This window comes from Mustela nivalis (assembly GCF_964662115.1).
Source record: "Mustela nivalis genome assembly, chromosome: 18".
Classification (NCBI taxonomy): Eukaryota; Metazoa; Chordata; class Mammalia; order Carnivora; family Mustelidae; genus Mustela; species Mustela nivalis.
The window spans coordinates 3,401,812-3,428,803 of record NC_139037.1 but is presented as its reverse complement, the minus strand read 5'-3'; the positions used below and the strand labels follow the sequence as shown (position 1 = coordinate 3,428,803).

General features: G+C 60.5%; 1 protein-coding gene across 7 annotated transcripts in view; it reads left to right on the top strand.

The window, feature by feature from the left end:
- The window catches only part of GSE1 (Gse1 coiled-coil protein), a 385,871-nt gene that overhangs the window by 133,453 nt on the left and 225,426 nt on the right, over nt 1-26,992 (top strand). For 6 of the 7 annotated variants that reach the window (XM_082711616.1, XM_082711615.1, XM_082711612.1 and 3 more), the window contains exon 2: nt 7,306-7,486. In XM_082711616.1, the coding sequence (XP_082567742.1) occupies nt 7,306-7,486 (181 nt within the window). Of the gene's footprint in view, nt 1-7,305; nt 7,487-17,029; nt 17,369-26,992 lie in introns of those variants that run through there. The other variant, XM_082711618.1, reaches the window with a different exon arrangement.

The window sequence follows — 26,992 nt, the reverse complement described above, 5'->3', positions numbered from 1 at the left end:
GACGTGCCTTCTAGAATGTTCCTTTCAGCCCTAAGCGCTGCAAAAGCTGGACATGTCTGCCCCTGGCTGGTTCCCACTGCCTGCCTGCTGCCCACATATCCTGCCGCCTCGCCTATGACCCCACCCTTCCTGGCCGCACCTGCCTCACCCAGGTGGGTCTCCTGGGGCTCTGGATGCTGTTCACGGCAGACTCTGGCTTTCCAGCAAGGCTCTCAGAGACGTCTCACTCCACCTGCCATCCCACACAGTGTGGCCAAGCACCACAAGTGAGTCATCCTTTCTATGCCTTGATTTCTTCATCTGTGTCATGGGACCTCACCGCTCCTGCCCTCTCCACGCCCAGGGCTGTCTAAAGTCGACGGACTGACACCTGCAAAGCCAGCAAGAGGCCTGGCCTCCGTAGGTGCCGGGCACGTGTGGCGGCAGCCAGACCCGGTGGGCAAGCACGCGCACCCCCCCGCCTCCGCCCTCCCCCCCGCTCTGGGGTCACGGCCCAGGAGCTTCCACTCAGTCCTTCAGAGACACGGCTTTCCTGGCTTGGAAACCCACCCAGCCTCATCCGAACCGGGAGACTCGGCCCCAGCAGATCCGGGACTTTCTCGTTTCCATGAGAATTTGTCTTCGCGGCAGGTGGGGTTAGGATCCCTCGTCCCCCCTTCTTTCCTGCTTTAACAAGCGCATTCTCGGGCTTTCTGTGTGTCAGGACTGTGCTAGGCTGAGGGGATCTCGTGACCACTCGGCTGTGGGGGAGTCTCGGCACCGCCCCCCCCCCCGCCCCCCGCTTTGCCGATGGGGAAGCTGAGCCCCTGGGATGTCCACAAGGGTGTCCAAGAAATGGCCGGGCTCCAGGCAGTGGCCCGTGCAGACTGCCCCGATCGTCCAGGTGGAGAGTCTGGACCCTTTCTCTGACCTCCTGTGGTCACAGGAACCTGTCACCCGGCCAGACGTGAAGCCGGGGATAAAGCCTTGATTTCGCTTTTCTGGGCCCTGAATCACAGGCCCCCTCGGGCTTCGGCAGTGCTCAGGGCTGGGTGAGCCCGGCGCCTCCTCCCCGCCCCTCCAGCCCCCTACGGGTTGGGAGCACCTGGGAAGACTCAGGTGGGGGAGAGTCGGATGGAGACCCCCGGCCGAGCCAGCGACCCACCCCCGGAGCCGCAGCCGAGGGCCCCTAATTGCTGTCACAGATGCGGCAGCCACCAGCCAGCCTCTCCAGTGCGATCTGCTGTGTCGCGTGAGCTTAATTAGTCCCTGATTACTCATTTACTGGGTGCTGTGTGTATTCCACATCTAATAACTTTCCAATTATGCCCGGTCTGCGCCGCACATTTAATAGCCCCCGAGCTGTCTGCTTATCGGGGACTCTGCCTTCAGCAGCCCGGTCTCCCCCTGACCCAGAGCCTTATCATTCCCTTTACTGCAGTGTTTGGAGTTCCCTGCTTTGCCATTATGGAGCTATTACCCGGAATTAAGGGGCGTAAAATACTGGGTTTTTTGGCCTCTGATGCACCAGCTTGCAGTGCGGAACAGGGAATCCCACGGTAGCTCTGTGGGTGGGCTCCGGAGGGGGCTGCAGCAGGCCAGGAAAGGGGGACCGGGCGCCCCCGTGGCAGGGCTGGGCGTGTCCCCTTATTTCCCTCCCCGGCGGTCCCGTGACCTCCACGTCCCCCAGCCGTTGGCAGACGGAGGTCTCGGGCCGGCTCAGAAGGCGCCCATGGTCCTGCTCACCGAGCCTCCTGGCCAAGGCATTTCCGGTCATCAGCGTTTGGGAGGGAAGTGACTTTTCTCCCCAGACTTGGCTTCTGGCCTGTGCCCGATCTTTCCTTGGGGGCGCAGGGAAGGCAGAGCTGCATTCTTTGGTCTCATCGGGATGCTGGAGTCTCTTCCTCTCCTGCAGCTCTGTGCCCTGTGTCATCTTCCCGGCCTCGTTCCTGAAACAAATCCGTCACAACCCGACGGCAGCCCTGATGGTGTTTACCCACAGCACGGACTTGCGTGCTGGAGGTCGCAGCCCGGCACGGCTGCGTGGCTGCTGGGCTGCTCAGGCAGCGAGCGTAGGCATCAGGCCCTGCTAGTCCCCTGTGACCAGCTCTGTGGGGTCCAGGTGCCAGACAGAGGACTCGGCCGCTGGCCTTATTCTCCACTGGGACTATGACTGCTGGGTGACCTTGGACAGCTGTCTTGACTCCTCTGTGCCTCCGTGTTCTCCTCTACCCGGTGGGAGTTAAGGTAGGGTTGCTGGAAGGATTAAATGGTCTACCGACGTCAGGAGCTTGGTAGGCACCTGACACATAGCCGGTGCTCAGTAAATCTAGGGTAGGTGTTACTAGCCCATTTCCCAGAAGCGTAAACTGAGCTTAGAGGGTCTCATCGGGATGCTGGAGTCTCTTCCTCTCCTGCAGCTCTGTGCCCTGTGTCATCTTCCCGGCCTTACTTACAGCCTTACTTACAGCAGCCCTAAGCAGCAACATCTGCTTTATTCAAGGCCTGCACAGCTGGCTTCTGGAAGTGCATCCTGAGCTGACGTAGAACTAAAATAAGATTCAGGGTGGTGAGGGAAAGTGGGTGTCCCGTGCCCTAGGCCCTGCCACAGTTCCTGCAGGGACCCCCTTGATTGACTCTGGGCTCCAGGCCAGCAACAGGTGAGGGGACCTGGAAGGTGGTTCTACCGGCTGTGACCAAGACCCCCCAGAGGCCAGATGAGCCCCTCACCGAGGCCAAAGCAGTGAAGCCTTCCTCGACACGTACCCCTCCAGGCTTGGCACCCCTTTGGCTCTTGCTCCTGATGCTTACGCCTCAGGGCACAAGACTAGCTACCGTTTCTTGAGCCCTTACTATGTGTCGGCTACATTTAGTGTCTAATTCTCTCCACTGGGCAGTGGGCAGTAGACATTCATTGTCATCCTGCCCCTTTTTGTGGAAGAGGGAACAGAAGCCCGGCGAGGTCCCATCACCAAGATCTCCCAGCCCCGGAGAGTGGCCAGTACCCAGTGCGTGCCCACCCACCGTAGGGAGGCTGAGAGCTGGGGTCTGACTGGGTCCTGGGAGGGAGGCGGCCACCGGCTCTGCCGCAGAGGGTGCCTGGAGAGGAAGTCCTGGTGCCGCGTCTGGCCTCCGGGCCCTCCGACTGGAACATCCCTGGTTTTCAAAAATCCATGCTTGGCACCCACGACATGGACAAGAGTGCTGAGTGAAAGAAGGCAGCCGCCCACCCTAGGGACCGCGTGTGTGAATCACCAGAACAGGCAGATCTAGAGAGACAGCAAGGAGGTCGTGGCGGCCCGGGCCGGGGAGGGACGAGCAGTGGCTTCCAGCAGGTCGGGCTCCCTTTGGGGGCAACAGAAATGTACTGAAATGGATTCTAGTGATGGTTGAATGCTTTTGTGCATGTATTCAAAGCCGTATTGTACACTTTAGATGGGTGAGCTGGAGAGGTGTGTGAATTCTATCTCAGGAAGACTGTTTTTAAAAAACAATTGAGCGGGGGTCCCCAGGCTTGGGGGGGAGGGTCTCATGAACCCGTAAGATTAATTAAACAAACCTGGATGCTGACAACGCCACGGCACGGCTTTCCCCTTTGGAGCAGGGACGTGTCATCCGCTCCTCCACGGCCCCCTGAATTTGCCTGGAGTCAGTTTTCTCCAGCAATCCCTCTTTTCCCTGGAGAAAGGGTAACAATACCAGATCCCATTAGGAAATTCAGGGGTGGGCTGCAAACCCCCTTTTCTTTGAAAGATCCCTGGGAATTGGCCCCCTTTTGCCTCACCCCACTAACCGCCTACCGCTTTAATCCTAGCGGCCCCGGTCCAGGGAAAGAAAGGAACAAGAACCATGGCCCCACTCCGTCTGCAGGGGGCCCCGTGGGCTGCTCTGAGACGCTGCCGGCTGCCAGGCTCCGTGGGGCCGGGAACGACGTATGTCCCAGGCCCGCTCCTAAGAGTACCTTCCTTGGGGAGCTTGGAACACTCAGCGGGGGGAGAGAGGGCATGATGAATGTGTCTGCTCAGGGCCTGCTTTCTGTTAGGCAGGAGCTGTCACACGTGTGGCTTTGAAGCCAGAGGAAAGGCGACTCCTAACCTCCCTGCGATGATCTGTCTGGCCGAGACGAGCTGGGTGTGAGATCCGTACTCACAATGCCACCCGTGCTGGCAGACGGCCTTGCCCATCATGAATCCCCTGGAACCTCCCCCCCACCGCAGGATCCTGAGCAGCTGTGGGTGAAGACCAGAGGAAAGGGGGCAAAACCCTTTCACTTCCAGGGGTAGTCACCAGCAGAGGGAAGAGCTGGCACAGGGGAGGGACTGGCATCCAGTTCCTGTCGTGTTCCGGGTGCACAACAGTGTGCCAAGGAACGTTTATATCCGGGCCGGGCACTCTTCTAGACTTCACAGGCTGTAGTAGCTATCCACGGCTGCGTAACAAACAATGACAAATTTAGCAGCTCATAGCGACCCGTTTATCGTCATGCAACTCAGCCGGGTCCTCCAATCAGGGCCTTGCAGGCGGTTCTTCAAGGCGCTGGCCGGCTGCACACGCATCTGGAGGCCCGACCGGGGAAGGACCCACCTCCAGGATCACGCGGGCTGCTGGCGCAGTTCATTTCCCTTGGGACCGAGGGCTGCTACAAACATGCACATACGGGCGTTTCTGCAGACGTGGGTTTGCAGTTCCCTGGGATGTCGACCTGGGAGTGGAATTGCTGGGTCACTGGGTGACATTGCGTTTGACCTTCTGAGAAGCCGCCAGTCACTCTCCAAAGCCAGTGCCCCATGTGACGGTCCTACCAGCTGTGAGTGTGTTCGCACAGTGTTTTAACAGGTTGTGACTAGATAGTGATATTTAATAATCACGAGAGTGCAGTTTTGAAAAGTGGATTCCCAGAGCGACTGGGTGGCTCCGGCGGGAAGCATCCAACTCTTGCTTTTGGCTCAGGTCATGATCTCAGGGTTGTGAGATTGATGAGCACCAGGCTCCACACTCAGTGAGGACTCTGCTTGTGGTTCTCTCTCTCCCTCTCTTTCTGCCCTTCCCTACCACATGCTCACTTCCCCCTTCCAAATAAATAATAATCTTTAAAGTTTTTTTTAAAAGGTTTTATTTATTTATTTGACAGAGATCACAAGTAGGCAGAGAGGCAGGCAGAGAGAGAGAGGAGGAGGAAGCAGGCTCCCCGCTGAGCAGAGAGCCCGATGCAGGGCTCGATCCCAGGACCCTGGGATCATAACCTGAGCTGAAGGCAGAGGCTTTAACCCACTGAGCCACCCAGGCGCCCCATAAATAATAATCTTTAAAAAATAAATAAAAATAAATGAATGAAAATAGATTTGCAGGCTGCTTTTGAAAGATCTGATCTGGCAAGGTGGAGCTCTGTTCCCTTATGTTCTGTCCTTCCTGGTGCCTTGTTCATGGTTTACTCTTCTGGCCCCTCAGGAATGAGGGTTCAAAACTCTCTTCCCTCCCTGTCCTCCCTCCCTTTCAAAACCTGCTCCCTTAGAAGGCCTACTTCAAATTCTACCTCTTCCAGCAAGACTGCCTGGATTTCTCCAGGCCTGGAGAGATCTTTTAACTTCTACAGTGCTTTTCATCTGCACCTCTCTTGCCTAGTCCAATTCCCTTTTGCTCTCTGCTCTTCTCTACTTAATAGCCATGTCCTCCATTTGCTTTCTAACAGCTGAGTCTGCTCCCAACCGCTTGGGTTCAAATCCCAATGCCTCCAATCATAGCTGAGAGCTCAGGCCACTTTATCTCCTCTTGTCTCTGTGTTCTGGTGCGTGACATGGTGGGTGAGAGGGTCAAGCATGGCACATCGTAAGTGGGGTCCTCCTGCCCACCACTCCCCATCCTGGAAGCCATCCCTACCTCCCGGAGGTGGCCCCCCACCACCTTCCTCCAGCAGGACCTGGGTACCCCAGCTCCAGGAGGAGAAGCGGGAAGGGGGCCCTCCCCTCTCTCCCTTCCACCAGCCTGTGGGCAGGGGTCAGAGCCAGTCTCTCCCTCCATTGCCCTCCTCCACTCCCCCTACCCATAGCCCACCCCAGGGGGTTTACAAGAACGCTTCCTGGTTGGACCAAGTACCACCCCTCAGAGCGTTCCCAGGCTGGCAGGACAAGCCGACCTGTGACCGATGGTGGACACAGCAGCCTGCGCCTGGCAGTTTCCCCAGGACGAGATTGCAAGCGCAGCTCGAGCCCGACAAGACGAGATACATGTGGGGCTCCTGGGTCCCTGCCACGCCGACGGGCCCCTGGCCCCTGGGCCAGCGAGCGAGGGAATCAAGTGTGCCGGGCTGAGGTGCCGCCTCCTCCAGGCTCCAGTCTAAGCCGCCAGCACGCCTGTGGGATTTGCGGGGGCTGTGGTCTGGGCAGTGTCACCATATGGATCCCATAAATTAAAGCATTCCCGGAAACAAACGGTAAACGTATCTGCCTCTCGCAGGGAGGGCTGGCGGAGCCCCTGCTCACCGGGGAATTCTGGGCCATCCATCTCTCTTAGGGCACTTGGGTTTTATGGCACTAATCCCTAAAACAACTGGATCAACATGAAGCTGCTTTCCGACGGCCCTGGAGCTCGTCGTCGGGAGGTGGGGGTCGCCGGTCGGTGGGACTGGCCCACGGCCTCCCCCGCCGGCAGGGCCGGGCCTCTGAGGTTGGAGGTGCGAGCCCAGGAGCCGAGGCCCTGTTGACTGGTGGGGGGACTCAGCCCAGGAGTCGCGCAGTTCTGCGACCTCAGGTGCCTCCGGCGCCTCTCTGAGCCTCAGTTTGCCCAGATGTGGGAAGAGGATGGGGCCACCGGGGTAGTCCGAGTCCCAGACATAGGAAGTAGGGCGGAGAGTGTCAGGGGGTCTGGAGAAAGTTCTGGAAATGGGTTGAGGTGATGGTTGCTCCTTGTGAATGTACTTCATGCCACCCCGTCTCACCACAGTGAAGGAACTGGAACAGGGGCTGGGGTTGGGGGGATGGGGAGGCCACCCGGTGGCGTGAACGAAAGTCCCACTGGGCTAATCGTCGGGGTCGCGATTAACCAGCCGGAGGTTATGCCAGCTTCCGTGCAGGGCTGAGGGGCTTGGGGAGCAACAGGGCCGGCGGGTGGAGCCCCACGGCCCAGCGGCCAGCCTGGTGTCCTCGGGCAGGGGTCACCGGGCAAAGAAGACACTCACCCTGGGGTTCCTGGAGACCAGCCCTGCGTTGCCCCAAGCCAGCTCAGCCGAGTCCCTGATGGCAAAGCCAGGCCGTCGTGGGGGAGGCGTGGCACCCAGCGGCTCGGGGCGAGTATGGCCAAGACTCACCCTGTCCCCTTTTGTCCTTCCAGGTCACGTCTGCATCTCTCGAGGCATCGACAGCCGTCCACGTCCCCGCCAGGGAGCCTGAGCCCCGGCCAGGCGCCCCAGCAGAAAGCACGCCCAGAGGCCCCCGGACGGCCCAGGAGCCGGGACCCACCCGGTGTCCGCAGAGCAGCGTGGCCGGGACCGGAGCAGACCTGCCCGGCACAGGTTAGAACCGCGCGTGCTCTGCCGTCTCTGGGTGCTGGTGCGGCTCGTGCCGTCCCCAGCAGGGAGGGGGGCTCCCAGCACTGAGTTCGGGCATGGACCTCCACCCCATGGTCAGCACATTCTCGGGGAGAGCCTGGAGGCCGCGTCTCCCTTCCTTGAGTTTGGCTCTTACACTCCATAGGGATTAAGTCAGTTTGTGGTTCCATCGGAACCCCTGCTTCCCGGCGCCCTGTCGGCCCCTACGCGCGGACGGCCTCTGTGTGTTGTGTCTGTGAGCTGTGATTCCACCGTGTTCCCGCGTTCGCTTTAGAGCAGGTGTAAGGGACCTCTAGAACCCGCTGGGACGGGCCCTCCACCTGCTCCCGTGTCCCCCCATCCCGGAACCCGTCCGCTCACACGCCGCTCTCTCCGGCACACCTGTGTTTGCCCAAACCATGATTGTGTACTATTCCTGGGGGTCTGAGCTGCGTCTCGGCTGGCAGCCCTCCCCAGCACCCCGGGTCCGTCTATGTGGTCACCGCCCTGCGCCGTCCTGACGCCCCGCACAATGCCGTGTGCAGCCCCCCTCCACCCGTGCTGCGGGCACCACTCTGGGGCTTCTGCATCGTGAACGCACTGGGGCCTGACCCTCAGCGCTCTCCGGGGCCAGCCTCTGCGCGCCAGAGGGAGCCCGGGCATGTGGCTGGAAGAAGATGCGGCCACCGAAGCCACTGTGTGCCTTTTGCTGCCGCCGCACCAGGCTCGGAGGCCCTGTCTGCCCATTTTGGCATTTTCCCTGATGACAGAGGGGCTGTCCCTGCCTGGGTGACATCCTGAGTCTTTCACGACGGGGTCTGTGGAACCGGGGCGGGGGGCCGTGAGTGGGTCCCTGGCAGGCCATTTGGCCGGATGTCGGTGTAAGTGGGCATCTGCGTTCTTATCTGGGGAGGGTCCTAGAGCAACCCCTTAGGCCATATTTCTGTTCTCAAACCCCCTCCGAGGGGGTCCCTGTAGATGCCCCGCGTGTTGCTGCCCAGAGGGACTGAGTCCTAAGACCCGCGCCAGCCCCGGCTGTGAGCCCCACGGAAGGTGCTGCTTGTGAGCCTATGTGGCCCAGGAGGAGCCAGGCTGGCTGACGGGGTTGGGGGGTGGGGGGTATGGGGGGGTGAGGGAAGCCGGCCTGCCCCACCCTCAGGGCATGGGCTGCCCTCTGGGGCATCTATGAAGTGTTCTCGGCAGGGACTCATCCAGCTTCCTGGGGGGCCCCCGGGCCATGCAGCCCTCCGAGGGGTTCCCAGACCCTGACAGGTGGATGTGCAGGTGGTGGGCGGGGATGCTGTTCCGGGAGCCGTCTCCCACCCCCCCCCCCAGCACACCAGAGCCCCGGACGAGTGCCTTCTTCCAGGCCATGCCTCTTCCTCCTCATCTGAGAAACGGGCGTGAAGGCCGAGAGGGCCTGGCTTACAGGGCAGGCGTGGGGATCCGTGTGACTGGGACGGAGGAGGGTCCAGTGTGGGGCTGGCCCTGACCGCTCGCAGGTGGGGGCTGGAGTCAGCGCCACTGTGACTTGTGATTCTCAGGCACCTGGCGGAGTGTCCTCGAGAATGCTGCCCTGCCCCCCCATCCCAACCATGCCTCCGTGCCGGGTAGTAGCCTGCAAATCTGACCCTGGGGGACCGCTGCCTCCCCACCCCCGACTGGCACCCACGAGGCCCAGCCCCCCAGCCCTGGGGCTGCCCGGGGCAGGGCAGGAGCCCATGGCCCACGCCTGCCAGCTGCTCCCGTCAGGCTGCAGCCCTGCCTGGAGGGGGGTGGGCGGCTTCCCCGCCGGAGACCTGCCTGGAGAGCCGTCCTGGAGTCAGGCTCCTCCCCGGGAGGCCGCTGATGCCGCTCAGAAACGTGACAGAGACTAATGGTTTATTACACACCTGCCACCTCTCATCGGGCGGGCGGCCCGGGAGGCAAGCACAGGCGGACACGCGGCTGCGAGAGCCGGGCCACAGGGGCGCACACACAGAGCCAGCAAAGGCACCGCGCACGGAGGTGCTCATGCAGGCACACACATACAGACCCATGCGCACATACGGGTCCCAGGACTCTCTTACACATACATTTACGCACACTCGCAGGCACACATATACGGGACCTGTATCCATGTGCTCACACTGCCCCCCTCAACACACACACCGCAGTCCTGCCACTTCCTCTCTCCAGAGCTCTGAACCCCCATTTCTCCAATGACTCTCTCCACCCCTGCAATGGTGGCTCCCTCCCCAGTGCTCGCTGGGGAAGAGGCCTCTCTCAGAAGGCCCAGGGGGCTGTGAGCATCTGCTGCCTTGCAGGGTAACTACCCAGCATGGTCCATTTCTGTCCCTCAATGCCCTGCAGACATCCTGCATGTAGACACAGCAGTATTTGCTAGGGGCGGAAGCTGTCCCAGCAGGAGCCCTCGTTCCAGACCAGGGGGCTGGACGGGGTGCTCTCGGGGACACGGGGGGCCACTCTGCTGTGTTCTCTCCCAGATGTGGTTGTTGCATGGTTCAGAGCGCCCGCCTAGGATGTGGTCACGTGCTGATTGGAGGGAGCTTGGCTCCGGGGCTGTAGGGACAGCCGAGGCTTAGGCAAGCACAGACCTTAGACTGACCAGAAGTCTCTGGTTGGGGGAGAGAAGGGTGCAACCCAAACCTGGTCGTCGGACAGCCTCCTCTTGTAGGGTGACAAGCCCCCAGGCTCAGCTCTGTCTGATATTCTTAAACCTTTAATCAAAGCAAGATCCCTTTCTCATGGGCACACTCACAGGGGGTGTCAAATCCAGCAGGAGGAAACTCCCAACTCATCACAGATGGATGGGAACAAGCATTCCAGAACAATTACTTTGTGCAGCCACAGCCTCCTTGGGAGAGAAGCAGCACCATCTGGTGATAAGCAAGGGTGTGGCTTGGTGTCCAAGACCCAGGTCCAAGTTTCCAAATCAGCACAGCACTTCCCAGACATGGAGACTTGGCAAGGTTCAGAATAATCTTCCCAAAGCTTAGCTGCTCCAGTGGTGAGTAGGTGTGGTAGCATGATGTCAGTGGGATGGACATCAAGGAGGTACTCAAGGTTGCTGTGCAAGGTTGTGCACGTTGCACACTGCATAACTCCAGGGTATGCCATTCGCCTTGTGGTTGCTGCGAATGTGCTTCTTGTGTGATCATCAGGGTTGCCATACTAACCCTAACCCCAAGTTGCGCCCCATGGGCCCTAGATGTCCTTTCTGAGCTGGAAGTAGCAAATAATGTCTCCATTAATGGCTCAGTCGGTGAAGCATCTGCCTTCAGCTCAGGTCATGATCCTGGGGTCCTGGGATCCAGTCCTGTGTTGGGCTTCCTGCTCAGTGGGGAGTCTGCTCCCCCTCTGCCCCTCCCCCTGCGCTCGCTCACTCGCACTCTCTCTTCCTTTGAAATAAATCAATAAAATATTTTAATAAAAGAGAGATACAGTGGTAGTCACAGCCCCTCTAATGGGGTTGAGTGGGGTCGCAGGGGACCAGGCCAAAATCGACTCTGTAGTCACAGCAGTGCTCCTGGGGCCCCTCCCTTTCTCAGCTGTCATGTTGGGGCGCTGGGGTTGGCCACCCCATTGGGTGCTCCCCAGAGCTGGTGCTTTCCTCCCACCCAGAAAGCCACCACTCTCCTGGCTTTGGAGTGACCACAGCTCATGGGGCAGCAGAGAGGAGGAACCGGGCTAGTGGCGGTGGGGGAGGAGGCGGCCCATCTGCACCCCGCTGGCCTGGCCCAGCCCAGAAGCTGCCCCCGTCACTGCTCTTGTCCACCCCCGTGGCAGGGGCTTATCTCGGAAGAGGCCTGTCCTCTCGAGTTCCTGCTGCTCCAGGTAACAGGTGACCACTGACTCGGCAGCTTCAAACCACCCAGTTACTGTCCTACAGTTCTGGGGTCCGGGAGTCCAGCGTGGTGTCAGTGGGTGGAACGCAGCGGGGCGGGCAGGGCTGCTCCGTGTCTGTCCTGGCCTTCCCCGGCTTCTGGGTGCCGCGCGTAGTCCCCGGCCGGTGGCCCCGTCCACAGAGCCCACGACGCCCCAGCTCTGCCCTGCTTCTCCAATGCTTCCTCTCCTTCTCCTTCACGTGTATGAACTCTGTGCTGGCATGAGTGCCCCTGGGTCACCCGGGACTCTCTGTGCCCGGTCGGCCATCCCCTTTGCCATGGGAGGGGTGGTGTGGTCACAGCTTCCACGAAATAGGACACAGACATCTTTCAGGACCCTTGGTCTGCCCATCCCAAAGTCACTTCTGAAATCAGTTGCGGCCTGACAGGTGCTGGGACAGATAATCCTGAGGCTATCATGGTTCCTGTTGGGTGACAGGGGGTCCCAGGGTCCCCTTAGCCTGTGTCTTTGCCATCTCTCGGCTTCCAGAGTGCCCTGATTCCATCACTAGCAGACACGGGTAGTGAACACAGGAGAGCCCCTGGATACTCACCCACCTTGGCCTTGAGGCCCGTGCCCCTTGCGCTGGCTGGAGCCAGTTCCCGCCCCACCCAGATACAGGGGGCCTGGGCAGTCCAGTGTAGGAGGGGCTGGCCACTGCGGAGGTGGGCGTTGGCTGGCCATCTCTGCCTCAGCCACACATCCCGGCAGCCAGTTCGCCCAGTGCTCTGTGAGCTCTGAGAACTGGGTCTGAGCCTGGGGTGCTCCACCTGGACACACTCCCCTGGTCCCCGTGTCCTGTAGGGGAAGGGCGGGCAGCTCTCGTGCCCTGGCCAGCGCGGGAATGTGAAGCCCGGCCCCTTGGTTTCCAGCAAAGGATGGAGCTTTCCCTCCGGGGCTCCCGCAGGGCTGAGGCTTTACCTGGAACCTGCTCTTGCCTCCCTGCTCCCTGCTCCTGTCCTCTCCCCAGGACTCCCCCCCCCACCCCCCACCCCAGCTGCTCAGCCTCAGACACATCTGCATCTCCTCGTCTGCTGAGAAACCACCTGGGACAGCACATTTCCAGGGCCGTTCTGCTCAGAGTTGTTGTGCCAAGAGCAGGAAAATGCATGCACCCCTCGGCTCCCCCCAGACACAGGGTAGATTTGCAAGTAGTGCAAGTAGGTGCTGGGGCTCCCCACCCACCCACCCACCCACACACACACACACACACACACCACCACCACTTCCCAGAGGAAAGGCGCCCTTCAGGGGTCAAGCCAAGGATGCAAAAGAAGGAAGCCAGTGTTGAATCAGGCAGGCTCCCGGGAGCCCAGCCCCTCCGGCCCCGGGGCTGAGATCCTGGAGGAGGGGGTCCAGGGGAACGAGGCAACATGGACTTGTCCCGGAGGTGAATGTTCGTGGGCGCCCATCCTGCGACCCCTTCCTTGTTCCGAACCCTGTTCCCTACATACGGTTCTGCCTTGGCTCTTCCCAGCTCGGTGTGAGCACGCAGTCCCTGCAGCACAGTTCCCGCACAGTCTGTGAGGATCCACGGGGGCTCCCTGTCCAGGGCTTAGCGGCGGCCTGGGCCCTCAGAGCCACAGATGCCCGGCCCTGGCCTGGGCAGAGAGAGCGCACCGGTGGCCACCTGAAGGCCGGGTCCCATAAAGGCTTTTGTCTCTTTTGTTGGGCAAATGGGCTCCTGGCCTTGGGCCTCCACTTGTGTCCTTGGCTCTGACCCCAAGAAGCGCTTGGCAGGCCTCACTTGGAGCGGGTGCTGGTGCTGGTGCTTTGACAGAGAAACTCAGAGGGCGCCTACCTCAGCTGCTTGGAGGACTTGGGGGGAGGGGGTGTCCAGGCTCGGTCTCTCCAGCCCTGCATGCCCCCTCTCCCTGGCTCTGTGGGCAGGGCTCCATCTGGTCTCCAGGGCGCCTCCCCACTCTCCACCCGCTCTCCTTTCCTGCGTGTGGCCACAGTCGCGCCGGGATCCGAAGCCTCTTTCCTCTGCAACACACTGCGGGTTCATCTTCTTGGGAGCTCGGGTCATGCTGGGGAGCCCGGGGCCTGCAGGTCGGGGCAGCCTGGAGAGGCCCTTTGCTTGTGGGTCCTTGTCGCCCCAGGAGCCTCTCCGATGTTTAGCCGGGACTCGCTCACCCCCGCGGGCCTGAACGCCCTTCTCTCTGTCGTGCGGCTGGCCCAGGGCCCGCTCGCTCTCAGCTGGCCCCTTGGCTGGCATGTGACTCTCGGTGTCTGACTGGTATCGGTTTCATGAAATTAGGAGAAGAGAATTTCACACATACAGTTTCATAAAACGGTACATCGAGCGTTGGCTGGAATGCAGTCCATGAGGGCACGAGCTCAGAGACGCGCCTCGCCCACAGAGCTGCTGCCAACAGGGTCTGAGTGCCTGAACCCCCATTTCTTTCCAGGATCGGGCTTTCGGGTGGGGATGAAGAGGTGACTGGGACTCGGGGGGGGGGCCCGCAGGAGCGGGAGCTGGAGTCGGGCACTGATGCCCCCGTGAGGCCGCCTGTCCCCTCCTGCCCCAGCCTCCGCTCACCCACTGCCTTGCTTTCCCCGGTTCAAGCTGGTGCTCGGGGACCTCAGCTACCCCCGTGGGGTGCCCCATGGATTCAGTTAGCTCCAAGAGCCGCATTTCCAAACCCTGCTGTGCCGCACACTGACTTGCACCTGTGACAGGAACCATCTGGAAGCTGGGTACTCTCCCAGCAGACCTTTGCTTGCGTCTTCGCCACAACTGCCTGTTCGCACGTCGACACCGTCATTTATGTGTGTGCATTTTTTCATAAATATTTTTTGAGCACCTACTACTGCGTGCCAAAGACGTGTTAGGCAAAATGCATGATACCAGGTGGTGTGAAGTGCCGTGAAGAGAAATAGGGTAGGGGGACACAGAGGGGTGAGAGCTGTGACTTTAGGCAGGGTGGTCCCAGAAGGCCTTGTTGAGGAGGTAGTATTAGAGAGCTCTAGGCTATGGGAAGAGCAGTGCAAAGGCCCTGGGGTGACCTGTGCTCAGCTCACTTGCCCTCCTCATGGAGGCTGGGACCATCTCTCACTGTCCTCTTTCTCTCTCTGAACCTGACACGGTGCACGTAACAGGTAACCCATGAACAACTGTGGAGCAAACACAAGTTTTTCAGTCATCTAGTGCTGGGGAACCAGATGGGATGATAAGGAGAAAAGGATTCTCCTATGCACAGGGGGCAGAGATCTTTTCAGGCTTCCTGGGCCTGGGGCTGACACCTCTTCCCTCCAAGGGTGTTGCTCCAAACTATAACATTCTAGGGACCCCTTGCTGCTTGCTTCTCCAGAGGTTTGACATACTGGAGTCAAGAACACTTGAAGGTCACCTGTGAATGATTGGTGCTTTCTCTCCCTTGAACGTGGATGACTCTGAGGAGGGGCTATGAGCTCCCTGAATCAAACACATAGAGGAGAGCTTTTTTTTTTTTTTTTTTTTTAAAGATTTTGTTTACTTATTTGACAGAGAGAGACCCAGCAAGAGAGGGGACATAAGCAGGGGGAGTGGGAGAGGGAGAAGCAGGCTTCCTGCCACAGGGAGCCTGATGCTGGGCTCCATCCCAGGACCCTGCGATCATGACCTGAGCTGAAGGCAGGTGCTTAATGACTGAGCCCCCCAGGCGACCCGAGGACAGCATTTATCGAGCGCCTGCTGTATGTAGGAGCGGGGAGGTGGCACAGCTTTCTTCCTGCTTGTACTCCTTTCCTGCGACTGCTGGAAGAAATCACCGCGCACTCAGCACAGCTATATGACCTCACAGCCCAGAAATCAGAGGCGGCCGCCGGGCTGGCTCCTCCCGGAGGCTCCAGGGGAGAACCAGTTCCTTGCTTTGCCAGCTTCGAAGGCTCCCGAGGCTCGTGGCTCACGGCTCCTCGCCCCACCTCTCCAGCCTCTCCTTTCTGGCTCACGCTGGTGACCACACAGCCCTGCCTCCCTCTTAGGAAGGTCCTTGTGATCACATTGGGCCCCTGTTTCATCCAGGGTCATCTCTGTCTCTCGAGGCTCTGAGCTTAATCACGTGTGCCGAGTCCCTTTTACCAGGTGACATGACATACTCACAGGCTCCAGGGATGAAAAGACGCCCATCTTTGCGGGACTGTTATCTGCCCCGCCGCGCTGGCCACCGTGGCTGTGCCGAGCTCGCCGTGTGCAGCCGGAGGGGCACGGGGTCCAAGCTCTCGACTAAAGCATGGGCAGCCCGGTGAGGACCCCGGGGGCATAAGGGACGCGAGTGAGTGCTGACGCGAAACTGGGCACCCTGCGGACGCTTTGCCAGGGCTAGCCCCTCAGGCTTCGTGGCCGAGTTCCTAGGGGAACCTGAGATAGCCCAGTTCACCCCTAGCAGGTGCAGTCTGGGTCATCCTGGGCCAGTCTCCACCGCTGGAACACGAGGAAGATGACAGGACCTTTGTCTCGGGACTGTTGCTGTGGAGGTGACCCAAGTTGCCAAGCCCTTGGGGGTCCCCACACCACCCTGGCCGGAAACGGAGCAGGGGCGTCCCAGAAGGGGCTGAATCCTTGCCCACGCTTGGACGGTCTCGGTGCAGTTTGGTGTTTTCCCAGGAGGTGGCGCAACATAGCACTAGAAATGGGGCTTGAGTCACAGCCCTGGACCGCCCCCAGCCCCTGCTCCTACCCCTGCTGCCCATCCCAGGTTCAGGACGGGGCTTCACCCCAGAGCCTTAGACAAGGCTCTGCCTCTCCCGTAGCCTCCCAGCACCTCACCCAGGAAGCAGCCTGTGGGCCCACCTTCGGGCGGGCATCCCTCCACCTGCCCCCTACAAGCCAAGGTCTCCACCCCCAGCAAATGCCCAACCGTCCTGTCCCCGCACAGGCCGAGACAGGTTCTCACAAGGGGCAGAATGGCTGAGAAAGTGTAGTACACGCAGGAGGGGAGCAGGGGAGGAGGGAACACCAGAACAGGGCCTGTCGGTTTTTGTAGGGCATAGAGGAGACCCTCCGGGAAGGAGACCCCGAGAGCTAAGACCCCAGTGACAGCAGGTTTCCTTCCCCCTTATGAAACCTCCTCCGTCTCCCAGGGGAGCTTCTGACCCAGGTGGCAGAGACCACAGCCCTGCAGCGGGATGGCTTCCTGCCCTGGAATTCCCCCAGAGCCTCAGGACCCCTGCCTCGGCTTCTGCACACCCCTGCCTCCCCATCAGGCCTGAGCCCTCCCCCTCCCCCATCATAGCCTTCCAGCGGGGCACCCGCCGAGGCCTCACGTCCTCGGTCTAGGGCAACGGGCCCACACCCTTTCCCTGTGCCAGAGCCGAGCCGCCCTTGGCCCATGCCTCCCTGACGTCCGCCCTTGGTGCTCCTGACCTCTGGGAAGGCGGCCAGGTGGACGGTTCCTTCGGCCTGGAGCGTGTACAAGCCCACGGCGGGGACTTGGTGCAGAGCGGGTGCTCGGAACAGACTGCCCAGTGACTCCGTGAACGGAGAAGGGGGACTCGGGTGGGTGTGGTGCCCCTGCGGGACCCGGGGTCCTCTCTGCTCCCCAGGCCAGCAGTCAATACCTTGGCCCACTGGGTCTGGCGGGGGAAGTAGGGAGCCAGCTTTGCAGGGAAAGCAGGAAGTGGCCACCGCAGTGCCTGCCGCCTGCCGCCCTCCAGCGCTCCCCGTGCAGCCCGCGGGGGTGTGCGCCAGGGCGGGCTGGAGGCCCGGAGGGCAGGAGGAGGGCCTGCCGCCCGCGTGGTTGTGCCTCGGCCTGCTGGCTGGCCCCCTGCCTCTCTCCACCGTCTTCTCGGGAGTCTGCTCCTGGACCCCCACTGCAGAGCTGGGAGAGCCCAGCTCTGCTCCTCCCGGCCCTGCTGCTCCGCCCCCCTCAACCCTCCCCCAGGCCTAAGGGAGCTGCTCCGTGCCCTCCAGGCCAGGCCCGGGGTGGGCGGGCCAGGGCCTGGGACTGTCTGTTCTCATGGACCAGAAGAGCCCTAAGTGGAAAGTGCTCCTGCCGGGTGAGTCCCCAGGATGGCCCTCTGTGGGGCCGTGGTGGTGGTGGGGGGGGGCATGGGTCCTGCAACGCTGGCCAGACTTCCAAAGACAGACGTGCGGGGGCGGTAGAGTGCTGGCCTGTGACTTGGGGAGGGGTGTGTGTCCTGGCTGCAGGGGCACCTCGGAGCTTGTGTGGAGCTTGAGCGTGGCCCCGGGGGAGAGATGTGATGTCCCCGGTGGTCAGCATAGTGGCCCCAGTCGGAGCCCAGGAGGGAGCACCCCTGCCGGGGTGGGGGGGCTGCCCAGCTGCCCAGGACAGGGCAGAGTCTAGAACCCAAAGAACCTGCTCTGTAAGAAGTGAGAGGGAAAGGGCAGGAAGGGTCAGATGCGAGCCAGGGAGGTCCAGGAGCTCGGGCAGGTCAGGAGGGCTGAGACACATGGCTGGAGAACCTGAGAGCCTGGGAGTGGCAGGTGTGCCTGGCCCAGGGGACGCCAAAGCCCCGGGGCTCCCGCTCCCACTCCAGATGGGGTACAAGGGCTTCCCGCCTCGCCTTACCCCCCCACGGCCAGCTTTGGGGGCAGCAGAAATCACATGCAGGATGCCCAGCTGGGGAGTGGGAGGCACGGACTCTGGTCCTGACCCTGCACTCAGCAGCTGGGTTTTAATCTGATGACGGAGGAACACACAGACCAGGGGAGCGCAGTCCACTGCCTATCTCTGGACAGGCCGGCCGGCCGTGAGGTAGTGAGCTCCCTGAGCCCAAGAGTATTCAAGCAGAGTCCACCAAACTGGTTGGACCGTCACAGAAGAGCCAAGACCAGACAGGACAGTCTTCCTTCCGCGTCTCAGATTCCAGGACCCTTCTCCTCTGTGCACCTCCTTGGTACAATAAAAAGGGCCATAGCGGCTGGCGTTTAGCTAACACCTACTGTATACCAAGGCTGTTGGCCGCACTTGTGGGCGTTAGTTCATGGATGGTCACAACACTGTGAGCACCCGTGGGGACGGGCAGTGGGACACCTCGTCCATCCCAGGGGCACTGGGCAACACTGTCATGACACAACTGGGTGCTGGGAAGGCAGCCAGGGGCTGTGGGGGGCTGTCCCAGGGGCACTGGGCAGCACCGTCATGACACAACTGGGTGCTGGGAAGGCAGGCAGGGGCTGTGGGGGGCTGTCCCAGGGGCACTGGGCAGCACTGTCATGACACAACTGGGTGCTGGGAAGGCAGCCAGGGGCTGTGGGGGGCTGTCATCATATGGCACAGCCCCAGTGTGGCCCCTTCTTCACGCTCTGTACTTTCTGGGGCCTCCCCAGAGTACGCGGTCCTCAAACAGAGCTATAAAGCTGAGCACCGGCCTGGGTCCTGGATCCTAGATGAAGGACCTTGGTAGGTGGTGTCTCCCTACCTCCAGGCACGGCTCAAGCCCACCTCTTCCAGGAAGCCTTCCGTGATTGTGCTGTCCTGGGACCATCCCTTTTTCTCCCTGATTACATCTTTCCCTCAGCGCCAGAGTGGGAAGGGAGCTTCACTGGCTTTATCTGGGTCTAAACCAGGGCACGCTGAGAGCACAAGAGGTGCTCTCATTTATTAGATTGGGTGTTAGGTGAGAATCAGGGCTGTCCCGGACAAACCCGACAGTGGCCCAGCAGGTATCCTAAGTGCCGGTGTTGCCTTTTCTGGTTCTTTTTCTTTGTTATTTCAGACAAAATAGAGGGTCATGAGAAGGGGAATGAGGCAAGGCGCAGGCTCTTAGGTCTTCTGTTTTCTAGTGGCATCTCTATTTCTTGATCTGCGATGTGGGGGCGTTGGCAGCAGCCACTGAGAGGGTCTCAGGGAGGACTCAGCAAGGCAATGCACATAGCAAAGGGTCAGTCACCACGTCCTGTGTCCACCTCCATCCCTCCAGCACCAAGCGCGTGTCTGATGTGGTTACTGACACCTAGAAGGGAGTCTGCACACAGTCGGTGCTCAGCAAACCATTCGAGGATGGGCGTGCGGCTGCTTAACTGAGGAATGAATGCGTCCTCTCTCCTCCCTCCCAGCGTAGGGTAGTGTGACTGTGCTTTTGTCCCCGCGGCCCCCGTGGTCACGCAGTTCCAAGGCTGGGCTGGACTTTCTGGCATCTCCTCGTCAGCTGTGGGCCCGGCTGCTCCCCAGGCCTCCCTCCCCTGCCTCCAGGTCCCATCAGGACAGATGAGTCAAGTGGGTGTGCAGGCCGGCAGCTCATTGTTCCGGCTGGTGTGCACGTGTGACTCTGAGTTGGGGGCGGCGGTTCTGAGTGTGTGTATGCGTGTATGCTCACCCAGCAGGCCCGGCAGGTCCTCCGTGGCTTCGGGCCAAGGGAGTGAGTGAGCAGACAGTGGCTTTGGCGGCCAGCCACACCTGCCGTCCGCGGAGGGTGTGAGGGACACGGACGTGACACGTCTGACCTGCTGGTTTGGTGGGGGCTGTGCAGGGGAGGGCCCACGAGGCCAGCTTTTGGGACCACAGACCCTCTCCTGCTGGGCAGCCCAGAAGAAGGCCTCTGGCCTCTGTAGGGCAGAGATGGACACACGGACAGGGCCAGCCTCTCTACCCCTTCACCTCGGTGAAGGGGACACCATGCCCTCCCTTCCAGGGGCCGAGAGACCATCCCAGGCACCCCTCGCTCCCCAGATGTGGTTTGAAGAGGAGGGCTCTGGACCCGGCTGGCCTGAGTTCGAATCCTCGCACTCCTGCCTAGAGCTGTGTACCCCTGCACAGGCTGCCTAACCTCTCTGGGCCGTGTGAACTGTCAGCACCACTGCCATCCTTGTCTGGAAGTGTGGGAATCCCAGGACCCCAGCTGGGCCAGGCAGGACCCCACGGGACCCCTATGGGCCTGGGGTGGGAGGCAGCCATCAAGGGGAAGACACAGCCCCCTTACCTGGCGCAGAGCAGCTGCTCCAAAATTGCCGGAACACACGTCTGAGGGGCGGCTCTGGCTGCCTTTCCCCACCCCGAACATCCTGGTCCTGCCCCTCTCTCCCCCTCACCTCACCCAGCAAGGTATAGGAAGGGAAGAGCATGTATTAAGCGCCAGCTGCATGCCAGGGCTCAATTAAGCCATTCAGCTGTGCTTCATACATCAGGGAGTCGTCTCATGAGGTGGGAGCTCTGCCCCAGGCCTGTGCAAGGCCCAAGACCAGCCCAGCAGTGCCGAAGCAGGACTTTCCACCAGGAACCAACCTCCACGCTCTGGGGCGGCCTCCCTTCCTGCTCCTGGGGCCCAAGCCACTGCTCCCTGAGCCTTCGGGCTCTCCAAGGGCTGCCCCAGCCCCTGCCCAGGGATAGAGCTACAAACCTATAACCTCCCCCATGGCCCCCAGCATGGTGTCAGGGACCAGACCACGCAGGCAGACCGGTGCGCCCTGTCCAAGCCTCAGTCCTCCTATCCATCAAATGGGGATAACCCGGGGTCTCCATCCTCCCTGGTGTTGGGAGGGCCGCCGGGGGCATGGTTCTTGGCACAGAATAGGCCCCGGTAACCATGGGCCGTCGTGAGTGCTGCTGCTGTCGCCCTCCCCTTCGGCCACCGCCCTGGGCCCCCAGGGGCCAGTCTGGGCTGAGTTTGGTGACTGGGTGGGCTGGTCTGGCCGCCTTGAGTCTCCCTAATGGCAGGTTTGGGCACAGACAGAGCCTGTGGCCTGGCAGTGTGGGCTGGTGGCTTTACTCCCCCCTCTCCCGCCTCCCCGCCTGCCCGCCCGCCGTGTGGTCCCAGCGGGGACACGTGAACACAGCCTGGCTCTGTTCTCAGAGCTGTGGGAGGCGGGCTGTCACCGCGGGAGCCAGCAGCTGGACGTGAGCCCAGAAGTGGGGGACGGGCGGCGGATGTCTGCACCTTCTCCCCTCAGCACCAGGCCCTGCCAAGCCACAGGTGCCCCCACAGCACAAAGTGTGAGAGGGAGTCGCACTGGGTGCAGGACAGGGGCTGGGCAAGGGAGGAGGGCACTATGAAGGGGCACATAGGAGAGCAAAGAGGGGGTCCTCTGTGGGAGAGCTGCTCCACGGTTCTGGGGAAAGACATGTTCAAGGCAATCTGCAAGGGATCTGCAAATCCCCCTACACAGCCACCATCCTGGGGACGTGGGCCCTGCTGGGTTTCTGGACTGCTCCTACCGTTGGGCAGGTTGTGCACTATACAGTCTCGGGGTGTGTGTGTGTGGGGTGATTTGCAATGCACAGTGGCCCAGGTTCTTCTTCCCATCTTCCCCACCAACCACATTCTGATTTTCGGTTCTGAAGTTCTGGTCGCCTTTGGTTGTAAGCCTGAAATGTTGGTGGGGGTGGCATGTGTCGGCGATCCTGTGTGACAGGCCTCCACAGCGGGCCACACGTGGCGGGCTTGGGGTGGGGGACTTACAGGAAGCCATAACCATCTCTTGGAGCATCCCACGCACCCCGTTCTCCACCAGCCTCCGTGTAGCATCAGAATGTGGTGGATACCAGGCCTCCCTGCCCCCTGCTCCGTTTCCTCGTTTGCCCCCTGGCGCTCCTTGCCGGCATATAACATCTTCACTCGAGGGCTCACGTATGGTCTGCTGGCCAAACAGAACCGAGGAAGAGAGACACCTGCTGAAATCTAACCTCTCTGTACCTTAGTTTTCTCAACTGAAACGAAATAGACTAGGTCATAGGGCAGATTAGATGAGAGCTATGGGAAGCACCTTGCGCAGAGACAGTGGGTAGAAAGCGCCCGTTGCTTCTCACTCCATGTGTCCTGGCAGAGCTTCTGGCTCTTTCTCTGGTACGTGAAGGTCCTGGCAAGTGGGGGGCTAGCGCAGGCTCGGCATGGGGTAAGCCCTGGATTCATAAACACCTGCGGAGTAGTGGCAGGAAGGTTTCCCCTCTCACTCTCTGGGCCCGAGTGCACAGTGTGCTAGAATGTTCCTGCTGGTGCTCTGGAAGACACGGGCTCTGTGGTAGCTGCTCAGCCCTATCTCAGGCCTTCTGCAGACACCCCAGTCGCCAGGAAAGGGGTTTATCAGCTGCTCACCTGCGCCCCAGCCATCTTGGGAACACGTGCGGTTGAGTGGATTTCCCGAGGGACAGCAACCCATCTCCTCCTTGGCAGGGTCCAGGGCATGGCCACAGAGAGGGACTGGCCCATTGGCCTTCCTGCCCAGTCTGCAGGTGGTGCTATGACCATGCCAGATGTGCTGGGGGAAGGGGCTCCTTTCTCAAGTCCAAAGACAGGACATCAGGCATTTGGCCTTGGGAAGTCAAAGCATTATCATTTCCAGAATGTTCTGGTGGATTATAAGGACAGGTCAGTAAATTGTAACATAGCTGGTCACCATAACTCTCAATGACAGCAGGAGGTCAGAGGTAGGGGATCTTGTCCTCCGGGATCTTAATGTCCAACTGGGCACTCCAAAGGTTAAAGGCATATAGCTGCGGCAGTCTGGGAGGGCTTCCTGGAGGAAGAGAGACAGACTTGTGAGTTGAAAGATTCCAAGATGCAGAGGTGGTTGGTGGAGTCTTAGAGGCAGAGGGAGACAATTCTGTGGATGGGGAAGGGGTAGTACCCTCGGACTTCATGAAAATTTTGGAGAAGCTGGAACCCCACCCCCCCCCCATCTCCCACTTTTGCCTCTGGATCAGCCCACTGTTTTGCAAATGAGGAGACTGAAGCTTAGGGAGGGTCAGGGTCATAAGCAAGATAGAGGTTGGGCAAGGCGAGGTGAGGGATGCCCCTCCCCACCTCCCAGGTGCCCCCACGTCCAGCCCCTCCACTCTGGGGGCGACTGGCCGTCTCTGCAGGCCTCCGTCATGGTCTGGTTAAGTGCCGTATCTTGGACACTAGGTCTTTGCTCTGTGTTACTTGGTAGCGATTTGAAATCCTGACATAAACCCAGTTAACAAATTGACTCCATTTGGTGTGGCCCCAAATCTAATTAGATCCAATTAATACTCATGAAGGGGTCTGTGTCATCGGCCCTGATCCGTCATCCAGCTCTGAAACCAGCCCTCTCCGGTTCCTCCAGCCGGGCTGCGCCGTTCGCAGGTGGGGAAGACCCCTTCTCCTTGTTCTTTGCACTTTATTGGGGATGTGGATGTTTCCGGGGGCCTGGGAACCCGCCAGTTGTCTGTTAAAGTCTTTGCAGTGCATGTTCATTTAAACTTTTTGTACTGAAATACAATTTACATAACATAAAAGAAACATTTTATAGTAAACGATTCAGTAGCTTCTAGAATGTGCACAGTGTCTGCCACCTCTGTCCAGTGCAAGAACATCTTCCTCCCCCCAGGAGGAAGCCCCCTTCCCCATCAGCTGGCACCCCCACCCCCCGCAGCCCCAGCAACCACTAACCTGCTTTCTGTCTCTGTGGCTTTGCCCTTTCTGGACATCTCATGGAAATGGGATCTCTGGTGGGTGATCTGTGATGGGCCTCCTGCCCCTCGCACGTTTCCCAGGTTCATCCATGGTAACATGGACAGTACGCCATCCTTTTTCGTGACCAAATAATGTTCCATACATGGACCGCCTCCATACTGTGTTCATTCTGCCGCTAAGGGGCACTTGGGCTATCTCTACCTTCTGGCTACTGTAAACCTCTGCGTGCAAGTTTGCCTTCTGACATCTGTTTTCAGTGCTTTGGGGTACATCCCGAGAGGAGAACCTGCAGCTCATGTCATTAACTTCGTTTTATTTCAAAAACATGTACAGAGGGACACCTGGATGCCAGTTCAATAGTCACAACATCCCTGAGCGGTAGATACTGTTAGCCCCATTTTACAGATGAGAAAACTGAGGCTCGGCGGTTAGACGCTCAGTATGTGAATGAGGCAGCCACCCCGTGGCAGCTGCCACTGATGCGGAATGGAGGCCAGCAGCTCGGGACGGTGACCCAGTTCTCAGGGCCGAGGTCACAGCCCCAGGGGGACCCGCTTGTGCCAACCACCCTTCTAGAGGCTGTTGGGTAAACCCGAGGCCAGCGTTTCTGTGTGGACTCTCCACACAGAGACATGTCTCCTCAGAACATGCTGGGGAGGGGTCCCTCTCCAGGCACCTTGCTGGCCTGGGGGCCATGCTCCGTGCAGGGCCAGCTGGGGTGCCCAGAAGTGTCCTCCAAGGCCCAGGAGTAGGTGACAATGGCATGGGCTGTCCGCCAGCTCCACTCCTGGGCTCCTGGACTTCCTCAGAGCCCCTGCTTTCTGCCGGGTGGGTGGGCGGCTTATCCCCTGGGCATCAGTTGCACAGCCTCGGCTCCGGCTGGGGCCCCCAGAATGTGGTTATCTCCTAGCCACACGCTGCCATGGGGCCGGGGGGCCCAGGCAGCTCCCTTGGCTTATCTGCCCGCTTGTTTCTCTCTCCCCGGTCACCCTGAGTCCAGCCTTATCTCTGCATCCCGGGCCCTTCCTTTACCCAGAAGCCCTGGCAGGAGTGGGACGGAGGCCAGGCCCTTGCAGTCCTGGACCTGGTGGGGCAGGGTTTACTCCCCACATGAGGCCAGTCGGCCGTGAGGCCTCGGCTGTGTGCCCTTGTGTTTGAGAGGACACACAGTGACCCCGCAGGCTTCCGGACATTCAGATCCCGTGGGCCTTGACCACTGGCTCAGGGTGAGCAGGAAGGACAGTGGCGGCCTGGGGGTGTGTCCTGTTTGTGAGCACGGACGCAGAGCAGGTCGGAATCCCTCTGGATAAGGCCAGACATCCTCCAGGCAAGCCCTCTTTCCCCCATCCAGCTGGGGGCCGTCACTAGGTGCCTTACTGTGGGCCCGGCGTGGGCGCCCAGGGCTCCCTGCCCGAGTGCACATCCTCCTTTGCACACGCACCCATGCACGCACACGCACAGCCCTCCGTGCACAAGCACACGCCCACATGCACACTCACAGACGTGCACCCAGTCGACCTCACATTCAGGCACGCGCACAGGCTCACGTGCGCACACACGCACACACACTCACGGGCATCGCTCTCTGACACACACAGTCCTCTCTGAGGCTAGCCTGGGTGACTGCGGGTTTGCTCAGAAGCTGCCCACAATGGACTATTCATGCTTCGTGGGTGTCTGTCTGCTTGGGGAGGGGAGCAGAAGCCAAGAGGAGACAGCAGCAGGGTTTCGAGGGTTTGGCTGGACTAAGTGTCTTCCATTAAAGGGACCACACACCCCCCACCACCGCCCAGGGTAGAAAATTGTCCCGCTGGGGATGGGAAGACGCCGTGTGCCTCTTCCCTGCAGAGCCTGGGGCCAGAGTGGGCAGTCGGTCTCTGGGCCGCAGGACGTGTCCTTGGCCTGGAGGTTGCTCTCATCAGTCCTTGGCCATTCCCTGTGGGCCTCGGCAGCCACCCCCAACTTGGGCTCAGAGTCTAATGGGTTTTCCCTTCAGAATCCAGTTAACACCGACAGTCCCTCTGGATCCGGGAGCCTGCCTTTTCCAAAGCAGCTTCACCCTCCCTAGACAGTCTCTGCTGCCTCCCCTCTGGGTGGGGTGGGGGGGGGCAGGCTCAGAGAGGGGTGGCCCAGTGAGGGCTGCTCAGCCCAGGCCCCCCAAACCCAGAGCCCCAGAGACCTCCTCTGAGAAGAAAGGAGTATGCCTCTCACTGGCTGAACACCCCCACCCCCTCGTGAGGATGTGCTGGCGGAGCCAGGATGGCCTTGATCTCAAGAGGGCCGGGCTCAGCTTGGAGAACCTCTCTCCGGCCCCGTAATGTAGCTGAGACCCAGGGGCGCGGGCTTCTCTCCCAGCCTTGCTGTTCACTCGCTGTGGGACCTCAGACCGCTCCCTCGACCTCTCTCAACTTTCATGTCCGCACCTACAAAACAGAACCGACACTGTAGCACGCGTCCTACAGCCCGGCCAGGAAGATCACGTGAGCTCCTGTGGGTTCAGCAGTGATCCTGCGTGGAGTAGACGTGGGACAGCCGTCTCGAATGTTACCACGAGAGGGGATTTCAGGTGCTGTCCCTCATCCCTGGGTTTCCCTTATGCTTCTTGTACAAGCTGGGACCTGTGCAGCCCCTGACTCAGCCCACAGAAGGGCCAAGAGCTCACAGCCAGCCAGGCATGTGGGTGGAATGTTCTGGATGCATAACAGGCTTCATCTTCAGGGTCCTTGATGAGCTCTGGCTAGCGAAGCCTGGGGCCTCCCAAGGGGACCAAAGAGGGAGGAGGAGAGGGACTTGAAACGGGTCCTGCAGGGGGAGGACCAGGGAGGGGCATAGAGCAGGCCTGTCCAGGTTTTGTTTTTCTGTGCCTGGGGGGCTCTTTGGCAAGTGACCTGGGGAGGGAGGGGCATCTGCTTTCGGAGCAGGCCTGCTGTCCTCCTGATGGCTCCAAGTGTCTGTCCAGCTAGTGTAGCCTGCTAGGCACCTGTCCCCAGCCCCGCCGGACATGGACAGCTGCCTCCAGAGCTTCTGCTTCTTGTTGAAGTCTCTCTGGCTCCCTGTCCCCTGCTCCGAGCCCTGGGGGCCTCCGCCAAATGGGAGACAAGCCCCTTCTCAGCCAGGAGGCCCTCTGGCCCACACTGGACCAGGCAGGGCAGGGGTTTCGGGCGGGGGCTGTTGGCCAGTAGCGCTTGTATGTGCAGGAGGCGGCGAGCAGGGCGGGACGCACAGCAACCATGGCTCATGGCATGGTCCCCGCTGTCAAGAGTCCATGGCCCCAGTGCTCGGACAGGG